General features: G+C 45.8%; 2 protein-coding genes across 2 annotated transcripts in view; one reads left to right on the top strand and one right to left on the bottom strand.

Annotated features, from left to right (window-relative positions):
• HSD11B1 (hydroxysteroid 11-beta dehydrogenase 1) overlaps positions 1 to 6,173 on the top strand; it is a 38,455-nt gene extending 32,282 nt beyond the window's left edge. The window contains exons 5-6 of the mRNA XM_052653678.1: positions 3,284 to 3,427; positions 5,574 to 6,173. Coding sequence (XP_052509638.1) covers positions 3,284 to 3,427; positions 5,574 to 5,791 — 362 coding nt within the window. The 3' untranslated portion in view covers positions 5,792 to 6,173. The remainder of the gene's footprint in view (positions 1 to 3,283; positions 3,428 to 5,573) is intronic.
• C16H1orf74 (chromosome 16 C1orf74 homolog) overlaps positions 1 to 15,060 on the bottom strand; it is a 104,760-nt gene that overhangs the window by 54,217 nt on the left and 35,483 nt on the right. The window lies entirely within an intron of this gene.

Here is a 15,060-nt window from a genome sequence, read left to right as displayed (position 1 = left end):
GTCGACATTCTAGGAATCACCGAACTAAAATGGACTGGAATGGGTGAATTTCACTCAGATGACCATTATATCTACTACTGTGGGCAGGAATCTCTCAGAAGAAATGGAGTAGCCATCATAGTAAACAAAGGAGTCCAAAATGCAGTACATGGATGCAATCTCAGAAATGACAGCATGATTTCTGTTCATTTCCAAGGCAAACCATTCAATATCACAGTAATCCAAGTCTATGACCCGACCAGCAATACTGAAGAAGCTGAAGTTGAACAGTTCTATGAAGACCTACAAGACCTTCTAGAATTAACACCCCGAAAAGATATCCTTTTCCTTATAGGGGACTGGAATGCAAAAGTAGGAAGTCAAGAAACATGTGGAATAACAGGCAAATTTGGCCTTGGAGTACAGAATGAAGCAGGACAAAGGCTAACAGAGTTTTGCCAAGGGGGGTGTGTTCAAAGGAAACACCCTGTTCCAACAATACAAGAGAAGACTCTACACATGGACATCACCAGATGGTCAACACCGAAATCAGATTGATTATATTCTTTGCAGCCAAAGGTGGAGAAGCTCTATACAGTTAGCAAAAACAAGACTGGGAGCTGACTGCGGCTCAGATCATGAACTCATTATTGCCAAATTCAGACTTAAATTGAAGAAAGCCAATTAGAAAACCACTAGACCATTCAGGTATGACCTAATTCAAATCCCTTACTATTATACAGTGGAAGTCACAAATAGATTTAAGGGACTAGATCTGATAGACAGAGTGCCTGAAGAGCTATGGAATGAGGTTCGTGACATTGTACAGGAGACAGGGATCAAGACCATCCCCATGGAAAAGAAATGCAAACAAGCAAAATGGCTGTCTGGGGAGGCCGTACAAATAGCTGTGAAAAGAAGAGAAATGAAAAGCAAAAGAGAATAGGAAAGATATACCCATTTGAATTCAGAGTTCCAAAGAATAGCAAGCAGAGATAAGAAAGCATCCTCAGTGATCAATGCAAAGAAATAGAGGAAAACAATGGAATGGGAAAGACTAGAGATCTCTTCAAGAAAATTAGAGATACCAAGGGAATATTTCATGCAAAGACGGGCTCAATAAAGGACAGAAATGGTATGCACCTAACAGAAGCAGAAGATATTAAGAAGAGGTGGCAAGAATACACAGAAGAAGTATACCAAAAAGATGTTCATGACCAAGATAATCACAATGGTGTGATCACTCATCGAGAGCCAGACATCCTGGAATGTGAAGTCAAGTGGGCCTTAGGAAGCATCACTACAAACAAAGCTAGTGGAGGTGATAGAATTCCAGTTGAACTATTTCAAGTCCTAAAAGATGATACTGTGAAAGTGCTGCACTCAATATGCCAGCAAATTTGGAAAACTCAGCAGTGGCCACAGGACTGGAAAAGGTCAGTTTTCATTCCAATCCCAAAGAAAGGCAATGCCAAAGAATGCTCAAACTACTGCACAATTGCACTCATTTCACACGCTAGAAAGTAATGCTCAAAATTCTCCAAGCCAGTCTTCAATAGTACGTGAACCAGGAAATTCCAGATGTTCAAGCTGGTTTTAGGAAAGTCAGAGGAACCAGAGATCAAACTGCCAACATTCATTGGATCATTGAAAAAGCGAGACAGTTCCAGAAAAACATCTATTTCTCCTTTATTGACCATGCCAAAGCCTTTGACTGTGTGGATCAAAACAAACTGTGAAAAATTCTTAAAGAGATGGGAATACCAGACCATCTGACCTTTCTCCTGAGAAATCTGTATGCAGGTCAAGAACCAGCAGTTAGAACTGGACATGGAACAACAGACTGGTTCCAAATAGGAAAAGGAGTACTTCAAGGCTGTATATTGTCACTCTGCTTATTTAACTTATATGCAGAGTACATCATGAGAAATGCTGGACTGGATGAAGCACAAACTGGAATCAAGACTGCTGGGAGAAATATCAATAACCTCAGATATGCAGATGATACCACACTTACGGCAGAAATCAAAGAACTAAAGAGCCTCTTGATGAAAGTGAAAGAGGAGAGTGAAAAAGTTGGCTTAAAGCTCAACATTCAGAAAACGAAGATCATGGCATCCAGTCCCATCACTTCATGGCAAATAGATGGGGAAACAATGGAAACAGTGACCAACTTTATTTTGGGGGGCTCCAAAATCACTGCAGATGGTGATTGCATCCATGAAATTAAAAGACACTTACTCCTTGGAAGGAAAATTTTGACCAACCTAGACAGCATATTAAAAAGCAGAGACATTACTTTGTCAACAAAGGTCCATCTAGTCAAAGCTATGGTTTTCTCAGTAGTCATGCATGGATGTGAGAATTGGACTATAAAGAAAGCTGAGTGCCAAAGAATTGATGCTTTTGAACTGTGGTGTTGGAGAAGACTCTTGAGAGTTCCCTGGACTGAAAGGAGATCCAACCAGTCCATCCTAACAGAAATCAGTCCTGAATATTCATTGGAAGAACTGATGCTGAAGCTGAAACTCCAATAATTTGGCCACCTGATGTGAAGAACTGACTCCTTGGAAAAGACCCTGATGCTGGGAAAGACTGAAGGCGGGAGGAGAGGGGATGACAGAGGATGAGATGGTTGGATGGCATCACCGACTCAATGGATATGGGATTGGGTGGACTCCGGGAGTTGGGGATGGACAGGGAGGCCTGGCATGCTGCAGTCTATGGTGTTGCAAAGAGTTAGACATGGCTGTACAACTGAACTGAACTGATTGGGCATATGCCCACATATCCTCCAAAATACTGAGAACTAACTAAGAATTAACCAGGCTGATGAAAGTAAGAAAAGTGATTTGGAGTATAAAATAAAGACAGGAGTTTTCATTCCCCTTGCGTAGCAAGACCAGTGACAGGTGTCTGTGCTGGTAGACAGCTCTTGCCAAACACTTGCTTTCCAGTGCTCTTGGGTCAAAGGTTGAAGAGTTACCAGGTGTGAAATTGCATGGCTCTTTTGCAATCCTACTTATTTACCACCTTCACTAAAAATCTAACTAATCCCTCTCCATTGAAAGTTTTCCTGCAGCCCACTCTACTCCATATCCCAGTCCGTCAAGGGGAGTTTCTTTGATACCATCATGTTTCTTTCTGAAATTCAGCACAGCAGGATGATCTCTTTGGGGAGTAGAGAGAAACTAAGGGTGGAAGCACTTCGTGGAGGTTACAAAGCCTGCTACAGATAAAGCACAGATCAGCTTTGTCAGAGCTGCAATGGATGACCATGTGAACCCACTTTTGTATCATTCAGGGAAAATAGCTTGCCCACTCGCTGCTGCCTATTCTGCAAGCAAGTTTGCTCTGGATGGGTTCTTCTCCTCTCTCAGGACGGAATATGAGGCGACCAAGGTCAATGTGTCCATCACCCTCTGTATTCTTGGCCTCATCGACACAGGTAAGGTCAAGAAATTGGAATAAATGGCCTACAGATGGACTGTCTGTCTTACTATGGTGGGTAAAGAGGGTGCTGAACTCCCTGGCGTCATCGTGTGTCAAGCATTGAAAACCAATGACAGCACTGCCCCTGCTGCTGCTGAGTCGCGTCAGTCGTGTCCGACTCTGTGCGACCCCATAGGTGGCAGCCCACCAGGCTCCTCTGTCCCTGGATTCTCCAGGCAAGAACACTGCTGCTGCTGCTGAGTCGCGTCAGTCGTGTCCGACTCTGTGCGACCCCATAGGTGGCAGCCCACCAGGCTCCTCTATCCCTGGATTCTCCAGGCAAGAACATTATTCCCCTTTAATGAAGTGTTCTGTCGCCTGTTGAGCCTCTGACTGCTCTTTGACCCTTCTCTCCATTCTGACTGCCAACTGTGCTGAGTAACACCACATTCCTCACCTGACCCTATTCTGAACACCTTATGTCCCTCATGAAAACTCAACAGCCATTACTTTCCTATGTGAGATTATTAAATATGAGTTTGTTTTCCTTAATCCCAGAGAAGGCAGTGGCACCCCACTCCAGTACTCTTGCCTGGAAAATCCCATGGGCAGAGGAGCCTGGTAGGCTGCAGTCCATGGGGTCGCGAAGAGTCAGACACGACTGAGTGACTTCACTTTTCCTAAATAACATATCAGTAATAAGTCACAGATGTCACAAATCCTTTGATTCATCGTGCTGAGACGGACACAGCATCATTTGGGCGGGGGGGGGTATTCTTGTCGAAAACACATAATCTCATTCTAATTATGAGAACAACGGAGAAAAATCCCAAATTGAAGGGGTTTATACAGATCCTGGTGGCTTCCCTGGTGGCTCAGACAGTAAAGTGTCTGCCTGCAATGCGGGAGACCCGGCTTCTATCCCTGGGTCAGGAAGATCCCCTGGAGAAGGAAATGGCAACCCACTCAAGTATTCTTGCCTGGAAAATTCCAAGGACGGAGGAGCCTGGGGGGCTACAGTCCACAGGGTCGCAAAGAGTTGGACATGACTGAGCTACTTCACTTTCTTTCATACAGATCCACTGAATAGAACTCTTCAAAAGTGTCAAGGCTGTGAGAGACAAGGAAAGAGTAAAGAACTGTCAGAGATCAGAGAGAAAACAAGAAAAAATTACTACTAAGTGTACTCCTAGATAAGATCCTGGAACATATAAAGGACATTAGTGAAAAAATTAAGTCTGCAGTTTAGTTAGTAATATTGTTCCAATTCTATCATATCTATCGTTGATAGTTGTATACTGGTTATGTATGATGTTTTGATTGAAAGATGTAAGGGAAGACTTTGCACAATTTTTAAAACTTTTCTGTAAGTCCTAATGCAAGTTTATCTAAAATATGTGCTAGGTCTGATTTTAAAAACTTTATTGAAGGGACTTCCCTGGCAGTCCGGTGGTTAAGACTCTACACTTTCACTGCAGGGGGCATGGGTTCGATCCCTGATCAGGGAACTAAGGTCCTGCACTCTGCACAGCCAAATAAATTTTTTTAAAAAACTTTGAATACACTGAGTAGTAGTTACAGAACAAAAGAGAGAGAAAGACAAAGACACACAGTGAAACAAGAAGGGGTGGAGAAACAGAGAGAAGCTGGGCAAGAAAGACACAAATCCTAGGAGGAGAGAGCAGGTAACGATAGTTTCCCTCCAAATGAAAGTGGTTGGTGTTGCCAAGGGAGCAAAGACCTGGATTCCCGTCTGTCTCTTCCTTTTACAAGTCAGTCCTCATTATCACACCTCACTCTGGTTTTGCTCATTGACTCTTCCCATCATATGACTTCTATTCTCATTCTACTCCCCAATATTACTCCTTCACTCCAACCAAAACACCCAAGAGAAGAGTCTGATTCATTCAAATCACTCAACTAGTAACCTCCAGTTGCCCCCACAAATTTCCATCCAGGAAGACAAGGTCCATATGAACACCAAGATTCTCTTTTCCCAAGAGGCCCTCAACATACCCAGTCTTCTCCATGTATTCCCAACAGGGCCCGAGCAAGCACTGGCCAGCAGCCCCTAAAAGCTAAGCTGCTGGTGTCTGCAGGCCTTCCATCACATAGACTCTACTCGTCTTGGATAACCACACTCTTCTCTTCTCACTCTACAGACACAGCCATGAAGGCAGTTGCTGGGATATACAATGCAGAAGCATCTCCAAAGGAAGAATGTGCCCTGGAGATTATCAAAGGGGGAGCTCTGCGCCAAGATGAAGTTTATTATGACAATTCAATCTTGACTTCTCTCCTGCTGAAAAATCCAGGAAGGAAGATCATGGAATTTCTCTCCTTGAAGAAATATAATATAGAAAGATTTATAAACAACTAGGCACTTCCTGAGGGCTGGGCCTCATAAAGGGAGCTTGGAACAATCCAGCCTGGTATTTATCCGAGCTCCATCATGAAGGTATCTCCCCAGAGAGATAAGTGAGTGCCCCCAGGGGACTGCAAGTCACACAGCACATCCCACAATTTAAAGGAATCCCTCTAACACTTGTGGAAAGGTGATCATAATGAATGCCACGAACCAGCCACTGTGAAATTGACAGTAACCATAGATATAATCACAAGAGAGTCACATCAAGTTTACCTCAAAGGTAATAAGGCTATATTTAATCAATATTAATTCTAAAGGTCACATTAACTTTGTAAATTCACACCGCATTGGCTTTAACTTCAGTTCATTCAGCATGATTCCATTAAAAGCTATAACCTATACATGTGAGACTTTTAGTGTACATTTCTTATTTTGTGATATGAACCTCTTATCTGCTTTTGAGTTGAAGAAATCATCCTACTTCATTTAGTGAACACAGCATCTTCACCATTTTGTATATTTCAGGTGCTCTTTATATTCTCTCATACTGTTCTTCTGGAAAGGAGACCATCTGAACGTGAATAAACAGAGCAAACGCAGAGAAGTGGAGGTTCCTGTGGTTCCGTGAAGCCACAGAATCTACACCTGTTCAGTGTACTTACAGTGCATCAAGCATCTATAATTTACGTGTGAATACTCAATATTAGAAGTTTGTTGAAGAGAGGTTGGAGTTCAAATCATGTCAGTCATACAGTCATTCAACAAATCTCTATCCAACACTTGCCAGGTGTCACTTGACTACAACCAAAGAGGATACAAAACTCTAACAACTCCACAAAGCCCCATATTGGCAGGTCCTCCAACAGGGCAGAGTGGAAAACTGGATAATTCTAGTAGAGAAAAGTGTGGGCAAGGCTATAGGGAAGTCACAGAGGTAATGTAGCATCTCCAGGTTAGTTTCAGTTATTTCCAACCCCAGGCCCGCCATCGGGACAAGAGGAAAGAACTGTTACAAAAGCCCAGAGGGTAAGAAATGTTTGCAGAGTGCCACAGGACAGGACCTAGGATACTCAGGACACCACCAGCCCACCAAGGACCACAAAGGAAAGATCTGGAGAAATAAATACACCTTCCCTCTGATTCCCTGCTGGTATTTTCAATTAAGTGAACAGAGGGGCAAAGAGCAGATTGATATAAACCATACAAGTCAGCATACCCAGGCACACAGCAAGGTGGGGAGGGATGGAGAGTGTTTTGGAGGGATAGATGGAATACACCCAGCACAAACTCAGCACTCCCGAATGTAGGGTTTCCATGGGAAGTGATGTTGGGCCACAGCACATGAGCCTGAACATGCAGGGTAAGCTTCCTTTTCTGGCCTCTTAATCTGAACTGCTGGGCAGCAGGACAAATTTCAGTCCACCGGGCTGCCAGCCACGTGGACCAGGAGCTGGATCTGGAGTGTGAAGATGGCTGAACTTTTCTTAGAGAAAGGACCTCCTTAAATTGTGCCCAGGGAAAGGGAGCAGGGGAAATCTGACTGAGACTTAGAATTTGCTTGAGTAGAGGTTTTATGTCTTATTATGTGAGGCTTCCCCCAGAATTCAAAAGGGATGATATCAGAAATTGGGTCTGGACTTCCCCTGTACTCCAGTGGCGAAGAATCTACCTGCTGGTGAGGGGACACAGGTTCAATCCCCAGTCTGGGAAGAGGCTACATACTCTGGGGCGACTCAGCCCAAGCACTGCAACTACTGAGCCCACGCTCTAGAGCCTGAGGGCTACATCTACTGAAGGCTGTGTGCCTCGAGCCTGTGCTTCACAACAAGAGAAGCCACCGCAGTGAGAAGCCCACGCAACACAATTAGAGAGGAGACCCCACTTGCTGAAACTGGAAACATCAAAGATCCAGCACAGCCAAAAATAAGTAAACTTAAAAAAGAGAGAGAGGGAGATTAGGTCTGAGATCTGAAGCCACTGACACCCTCATCATTTGCTGTCTTCACTAGCTTGGACGTTACCATTTCCTCATCTTCAGCAGCATAACTTTACCACTCCAAGCAACTTCTGTCCAGGAAGATAAACGGTACAAGCCAATTTAAAAATGCTCAGTTTTTCAACAGACAGCATCAAAAGGCTATTATTCTTCAAGACTCTTTGGAATCCTCATGTCAGAACTCTGTCCTCACGGTGCTCACCGACAGGAAATGCTTGCATCATGACCCTTCTCCAGTTCTAATCAAACCACCTCACTGAAAGCCCACATTAAACCAGACTCCAGCACTTCATAAACACCCCGTTTCGCCCTCCCATTGTGAAAGGCTGCAAGTCTCCATCCAGGTGGTGCCTCCTTTCTCCTGAGCAAGCAGCAAACTCAGTTCTTGCTCTCACCAACCAGTGGCTATATTGTTTCAGGGAGCCCTTCCCAAGGGACCCTCTCAAGAACCCTCACTCTGCTCCTCACCTGGCTCCCCTGCCCCTCGAATATCTGGCCTCTCTCTCCAGAGCCAAGGGCCACGCAGATGACACCACTCTTATGGCAGAAAGCAAAAAGGAATTAAAGAGCCTCTTGATGAAGGTGAAAGGGGAGAGTGAAAAAGCTGGCTTAAAGCTCAACATTCAAAAAACAAAGATCATGCCATCCGGTCCCATCACTTCATGCAAATAGATGGTGAAACAATGGAAACAGTGATAGAAAAGACTTTATTTTCTTGGAGTCCAAAGTCACTGTGAATGGTGACTGCAGCCATGAAATTCAAAGACGCTGCTCCTTGGAAGAAAAGCAACGACAAACATAAACAGCATATTAAGAAGCAGAGACATTACTTGGCCGACAAAGGTCTGTATAGTCATAGCTATGGTTTTTCCAGTAGTTATGTATGGATATGAGAGTTGGACCATTAAGAAGGCTGAGCACCGAAGAACTGATGCTTTCAAACTGTGGTGCTGGAGAAGACTCTTGAGAGTCCCTTGGACAGAAAGGAGGTCAAACTAACCAATCCTAAAGGAAATTAACCCTGAATATTCATCGGAAGGACAGATGATGAAGCTTAAGTTCCAATACTTTGGCCACCTGATGCAAAGAGCCAACTCACTGGAAAAGACCCTCATGCTGGGAAAGACCGAAGGCAGGAAGAGAACGGCATGACAGAGGATGAGATGGTTGAATGGCATCACCGACTCAATGGACATGAGTTTGAGCAAGCTCCGGGAGATAGTGATGGACAGGGCGGCCTGGCGTGCTGCGGTCCCTGGGGTCGCAAAGAGTCAGGCACAACTGAGAGACTGTACAATAACCACAACCAGCAGCAAAACGGTTTTTATCATTAGACGAGATCCACATAAGAGGACCTGGCCTGCTTAGTTCCATTCATAATAAGCTTAAAAATATATCTGCACAGATGACTGTTTTCACATTGTATGTGGAACCCAAAGGTTCATTGCTCACTTTTAGCCCACAATGACATGAAAATTCAGCATTCCTTTGTGGATTCCAAAAGCAACTCCACTGTCACTGAACTTATTAGTGAACACTGTCATCTTTTCCCAATGTTTCAGAGGAGGGAAGGAAGGCTGGGTTAACATTCAATGGGAGGGCATCATTTAACTCAAAAGGCCCCTCCGGGCCAGGTCTCTTTCAAAGTGCTTCCTCCTGGCTCCACCTCTTCCCTGTCTCTGACCCCAGAGTACTCACTCCCACCCTCCTTCTGCCCCACCATCTATCATGCAAAGTGGATTCTGACTCTAACTGGAGAACAACCAGCAATACTTTTTTAGCAAAAATATTCTTTTACCACAAGGAATTACTGTACTAACTGTTAGGAAACTTTTAAGTCACCAAAAATTACATACGTGGTTAGGGCTAACCCAAACCAAAACACCAGAAACAATTTTAATATCTACCCATAGGCTGTCAATGGGCTTCCCAGATGACTTAGTGGTAAAGAATCCCCCAGCCAATGCAGGAGACTCAGGAGATGGGGATTCAACCCCTGGGTCAGGAAGGTCCCCTGGAGGAGAGCATGGCAACCCACTCCAGTGTTCTTGCTTGGATAATCCCATGGACAGGGGAGCCTGGTGAGCTACAGTCCATGGGGTCGCAAAGAGTTGGACACGACTGAAGCAAATGAGCATGCAGGCTGTCAATACTATGAAATCACTGTATCACGATAACAAGAATGATTTATATGTACTCACATGGAAGGACCTTCCAGACATAATCTTAAGTATACAAAACAAGTTGCTTACAAATATGTATAACACAATCCCACTTATGTTAAAATTATATATATATAAAACGGGGAGGTTTGTGCACATGTGTGTGTGAGCATGAGTGTATGGAATGAGGAGGCTAACTTGCATGAAGCACTCTTCTCAGACCTGACAAAATTAGGAATGGCTTCCCTCTGAGGAGCAGACCGCGATTCTTGTGCTGGCAGTGTTATGGGTTGAGGCGTGCCCCCCGCCCCTAAATATAGGTTGAAGCCTTCATCTCCGGTTCCTCAGAGAAGCATTTTCACTCACGAGTCTTCAGTCTGGGCAGGGTTCCAGGAGGACAGCTCACTTCTGCTCTGCTCAGCACTGCTGGGCTGGCTCAAAGGCCCGGAGCTAGAATCATCTGCAGGCTCCATCACACCTGCGGCTTGTGCCTGAACTGCAAAGACTGACTGGCTGGAGCCCGGAACAGCTGAGGGCTCCGTCGGCGTCCCTAGCTTAGCATGGCCTCTTCACATGTCTCTCAGAACAGCAGCTTCAGGGCTGCCCAGACTTCTTACAAGGGGTCTCTGGGCTCCTAAAGCATGGCATAGGAGCATACCAGACACTAAATTGTAAACTGTACATGAGTGATCTTAATCAGTCTTTACATTAATCTCTGTCCTGAGAGACAGAGCCAGGCGGAAGCTGTATTACCCGTGATGACCAACCATAAGCTGGTAGTGATCCACCCCACCTCCCGGAGACCAGGCAGACCCCCAGCTCAGCAGACGAGTGTCATGTCACATCATGAGAAGAGCATAGGGCATGGGACCCTTATGGGTGCAGCCACCTTTGTCAGCTCCAAGAGACAAGGGAGGTCATAAGATCTGCTGTTGCAGACCCAGAATCGGGGACTTCAGTGGGCAGCACAAATGGGGCAAGAAGCCAGGGTCACAAGAGCTCAGGCCCTGTAGATTGTCAATAAGATGGGAGCAGGAGGTTGATGAGGAAGAAAGGAGATGAACACCAAGCAGGGGCGTGATTAGATGACAAATTTATAGCCAAAGTTGGAATAAAATTAGTTTTGCCTTCAGCCTGAACTGTCAGGGTAAACCTTGGGCCCAAAGATATACAAAGACTTCAGCCTGTGTTCAGTAGAAACCAGCTGCTTCTTGATTCTGCTCAACTTATCACGCATCAGACGGCATGGGGAAAGCAAGAGAGGCTATGAGACAATATTACGGTAGTTAATAAACTCAACTTTTGCTCTTTCCAAAGGAGTGTTGGTAAAGGCTTAACAACTGACTCTCCAGAAAAGAAAGAGAGAAAGGCTGATATGTAACACTTGCCTACTTCAGTGATGCAAACGCTCTCACCATGGCCAACCTGAAGCCACCAGCTGAAACCCCGCATGTGTTTTAGAAGAGCTGTGCACAGCAGGCTTCAGCACCCATCCTGACTCACTTTCCACATTCTTGACAGAATTAGTTATTCTTAAAGGCCCAGCTCAGTGCCTCGCTCCTCTTCCCAGGACTTGAAAGAAACAGAACAGCTCATTTCTATCCTTACTGGAGAAGAAGAGGGAACAAGGGCTCCCCGAGACAAGGGACAGCCACATCCTTCACCTCTCCGGGTGTCAGCATCTCGCGTGAAGTCATGGCCTGAACCCAAGTGTCTGAGCTCCTGAGTCCAGCTTCACGTTTGCTAGCACTGCATCCCCTGGAAAGCCATAGGGAAAAAACCGTGGACAGTGGCGCATCAAGGAGAAACAACAAAAAGTCTGCGAAGTGTCCTTCTGCATTTCCAACTATCCGTCCTCCTCCTTGTCACTGTGAAGTCCCAAGACAGTGCTCCACCTTCAGCATCACTCTGTGATTCAGGCCAAAAAAAAAAGAAAGAGAGAGATGTGAGAGGCTAAAAGCGTGCACCAACTGAGCCTGACCCCTAATAAAGAGCCAGTGGGAAAGCCCCAGCCAGGACTTCTGCTCATATCCCATGGGCTAGAGCCACATCTTGGGACTACCCCTCCCTTCAACAGAGGTTGAGAAATGCAATTTTCAGCTGAGCACAGGTCCACCTCAAACAAAAATGAGGTTCTGTTAGGCAACCACAAGTGTTGGTCACAACGTAAATCACCTGAGGCAAGTCTGAGATACAGAGCAGAAGCACACAGTCCCTCAGATGCCAGGCTCCCAACCACGGTGACGGGATGAGCCATCTGCAAGGCCCTAACTATGACTCCTTCTCCTCCGTCAAGAATGTAAGAAAAGGCCTTCCATAGCAGGTAGCAGGGAGCCCTGGGGTGACTCACATCCATGGGGGACTGGCATCCAGCGGCTGTTTCTAGAGAGTTCCCTCCCAAGGGCGGGTGCGTCCCTCCTCACCACCAAGGCTGTCCACATGGGCTGGGCTGTGTGAGCCTTTCTTCTTGGCTGGGAGGCTCTCAGCCAGCACCTCAGACTTCCCCTAGAGTCCACAGCAAGCTCCAGAGATTCTCCAGAGCAGTGGTCTCTGAAAGTTCGGATCTCACACTTCATCGTTAAAACATGATTCAGTTCAGTTCAGTCATTCAGTCGTCCAACTCTTTGTGACCCCATGAATCGCAGCACGCCAGGCCTCCCTGTCCATCACCATCTCCTGGAGTTCACTCAAACTCACGACCATCGAGTCAGTGATGCCATCCAGCCATCTCATCCTCTGTCATCCCCTTCTCCTCCTGCCCCCAATCCCTCCCAGCATCAGAGTCTTTTCCAATGAGTCAACTCTTCGCATGAGATGGCCAAAGTACTGGAGTTTCAGCTTCAGCATCATTCCTTCCAAAGAAACCCCAGAGCTGATCTCCTTCAGAATGGACTGGTTGGATCTCCGTGCAGTCCAAGGGACTCTCAAGAGTCTTCTCCAACACCACAGTTCAAAAGCATCAGTTCTTTGGCACTCAGCTTTCTTCACAGTCCAACTTTCACATCCATACATGACCACTGGAAAAACAGTAGCCTTGACTAGATGGACCTTTGTTGGCAAAGTAATGTCTCTGCTTTTCAATATGCTATCTAGGTTAGTCATAACTTTCCTTCCAAGGAGTAAGAATCTTTTAATTTCATGGCTGCAGTCACCATCTGCAGTGATTTTGGACCCCAAAAACATAAAGTCTGACACTGTTTCCACTGTTTCCCCATCTATTTCCCATGAAGTGATGGGACCAGATGCCATAATCTTCATTTTCTGAATGTTGAGCTTTAAGCCAACTTTTTCACTCTCCTCTTTCACTTTCATCAAGAGGCTTTTTAGTTTCTCTTCACTTTGTGCCATAAGGGTGGTGTCATCTGCATATCTGAGGTTATTGATATCTCTTGTGGCAATCTTGATTCCAGCTTGTGCTTCTTCCAGCCCAGCGTTTCTCAGGCATATGTATTTCTGATAGATACATAGCTACTATTTATATAATGTGTGCAGGCTATATGCATGCTAATTTGCTTCGGTCATGTCCGGCTCTTTGCGACCCCATGGACTGTAGCCCACCAGGCTCCTCTGTCCCTGGGACTCTCCAGGTAAGAATACTGGAGTGGGTTGTCATGCCCTCCTCCAGGGGATCTTCCTGACCCCAGGAAACCTGTGTCTCTTTTGTCTCCTCCACTGGCAGATGGGTTCTTGACCACAGGCACCACCTGGGAAGCCCATTTATATAATGTATGTATGTAATATTTACTAACACAAAACATATGCAAAAATAGAAATCTTTAAAAGACAAGATTAAAAAAATAAATAAGGAGAAATTCTAATATTTTTCTCCCTACACCCCAGTAGTCCCTGCAACACGTCCCCTTGGGAGACCATGGCTCTACAGTTGCATGAGAGGGCTTCCCCAGTGGCTCGGTGGTAAACACCCACCTGCCAATGCAGGAGACACACTTGGTTGGACCTCTGGTTCGGGAAGATTCCACATGCCGCGGAGCAACTAAGCCCAGGCGCCACAGCTATTGAGCGTGTGCTCTAGAGCCCGAGAAGCACAACCTCTGAGCCCACGTGCCGAACTACTGAAGGCCGCACACCCTGGAGTCTGTGCACTGAAACCAGAGAGGCCACAGCAGTGAGAACCCCGCGGACACAACTAGAGAAGAGCCCGCACGAGCTGCAACTAGAGGACAGCCTGCCCCACAGCGAAGACCCAGCACAGCCAAAAATGCATTTTTTTAAAAAAATTTTAAAAAGCTGTGCGAGAGGAAGAAGTCAGCATACGTTACACTACTTACCAGCCCTTTGGGACCTGAGTCACAACCTTCCCTTGGCTCAGAGTGCACTCTATTCTTCTCTGAGGATGTTACATGTCAGGTAGAACCCATATCCCTTCTTGTGGCCCTACCGGCTGTCCAGGGACTTTGCCAAGAGCCCACATTTTTCTTCATCAGTGTCATCCCAGAGCGCGGGGACACATGTGCTGACCTAGTCCCAGGAGCCTCCCTTCATTTCTCAAGGGAGGTATGTGAACCAAGCTAACCTGCAACATTAAGGGAAAAGAAAAACACAGCCATGCTCATCACGCAATGTTTCCAGCAGGTGTGCCTCAGTGTCAGCCTCTCAGCACCCCTGGGTCTCCATCCCATGCAGAGGGTCACCAGTTCACGAAGGATGCCGGGGGAAGTCAGCACACCCCTTACCTGCTGTATCTTCCCCTTCTAGTTGTTAGACTTAAACTTCATTAACTTCTCTAGTTGGTAGACTGACAAGTCTCCTAGTTAGATTTAAAATATGTCTAAATTCTCTAGTTTTTAAAGATGGGGGTGGGAGGTAGGGAAGAGGACAGGGCAAACATGAAAAGAAGAGGCAGATGGGAAAAAAAGAGAGAGAAATTTTAAATAAAAGGTGAAACAGGACTTGGAAGTACAATGCCCACAGGCAAAAAAAAAAAAAAAAGAGCCAAGAGAAGCAGACCTCGGCCTGCACAGATCCCAGGACACACAGGGTGAGGATACACTCAGCCAAGAGAGAAGGGAAAATGGATTCCTAAAAAATGAAAGGTACCAAATGAGCACCTAGTGAGTGGGGAGGCTTGGGAGATGGGAGTTTCTGGGAAGGAAGCAAAGGAA

The sequence above is a fragment of the Budorcas taxicolor genome, chromosome 16 (assembly GCF_023091745.1).
Source record: "Budorcas taxicolor isolate Tak-1 chromosome 16, Takin1.1, whole genome shotgun sequence".
Lineage (NCBI taxonomy): Eukaryota > Metazoa > Chordata > Mammalia > Artiodactyla > Bovidae > Budorcas > Budorcas taxicolor.
The sequence above is the reverse complement of the archived record's forward strand: the minus strand, read 5'-3'. Positions and strand labels throughout refer to the sequence as shown.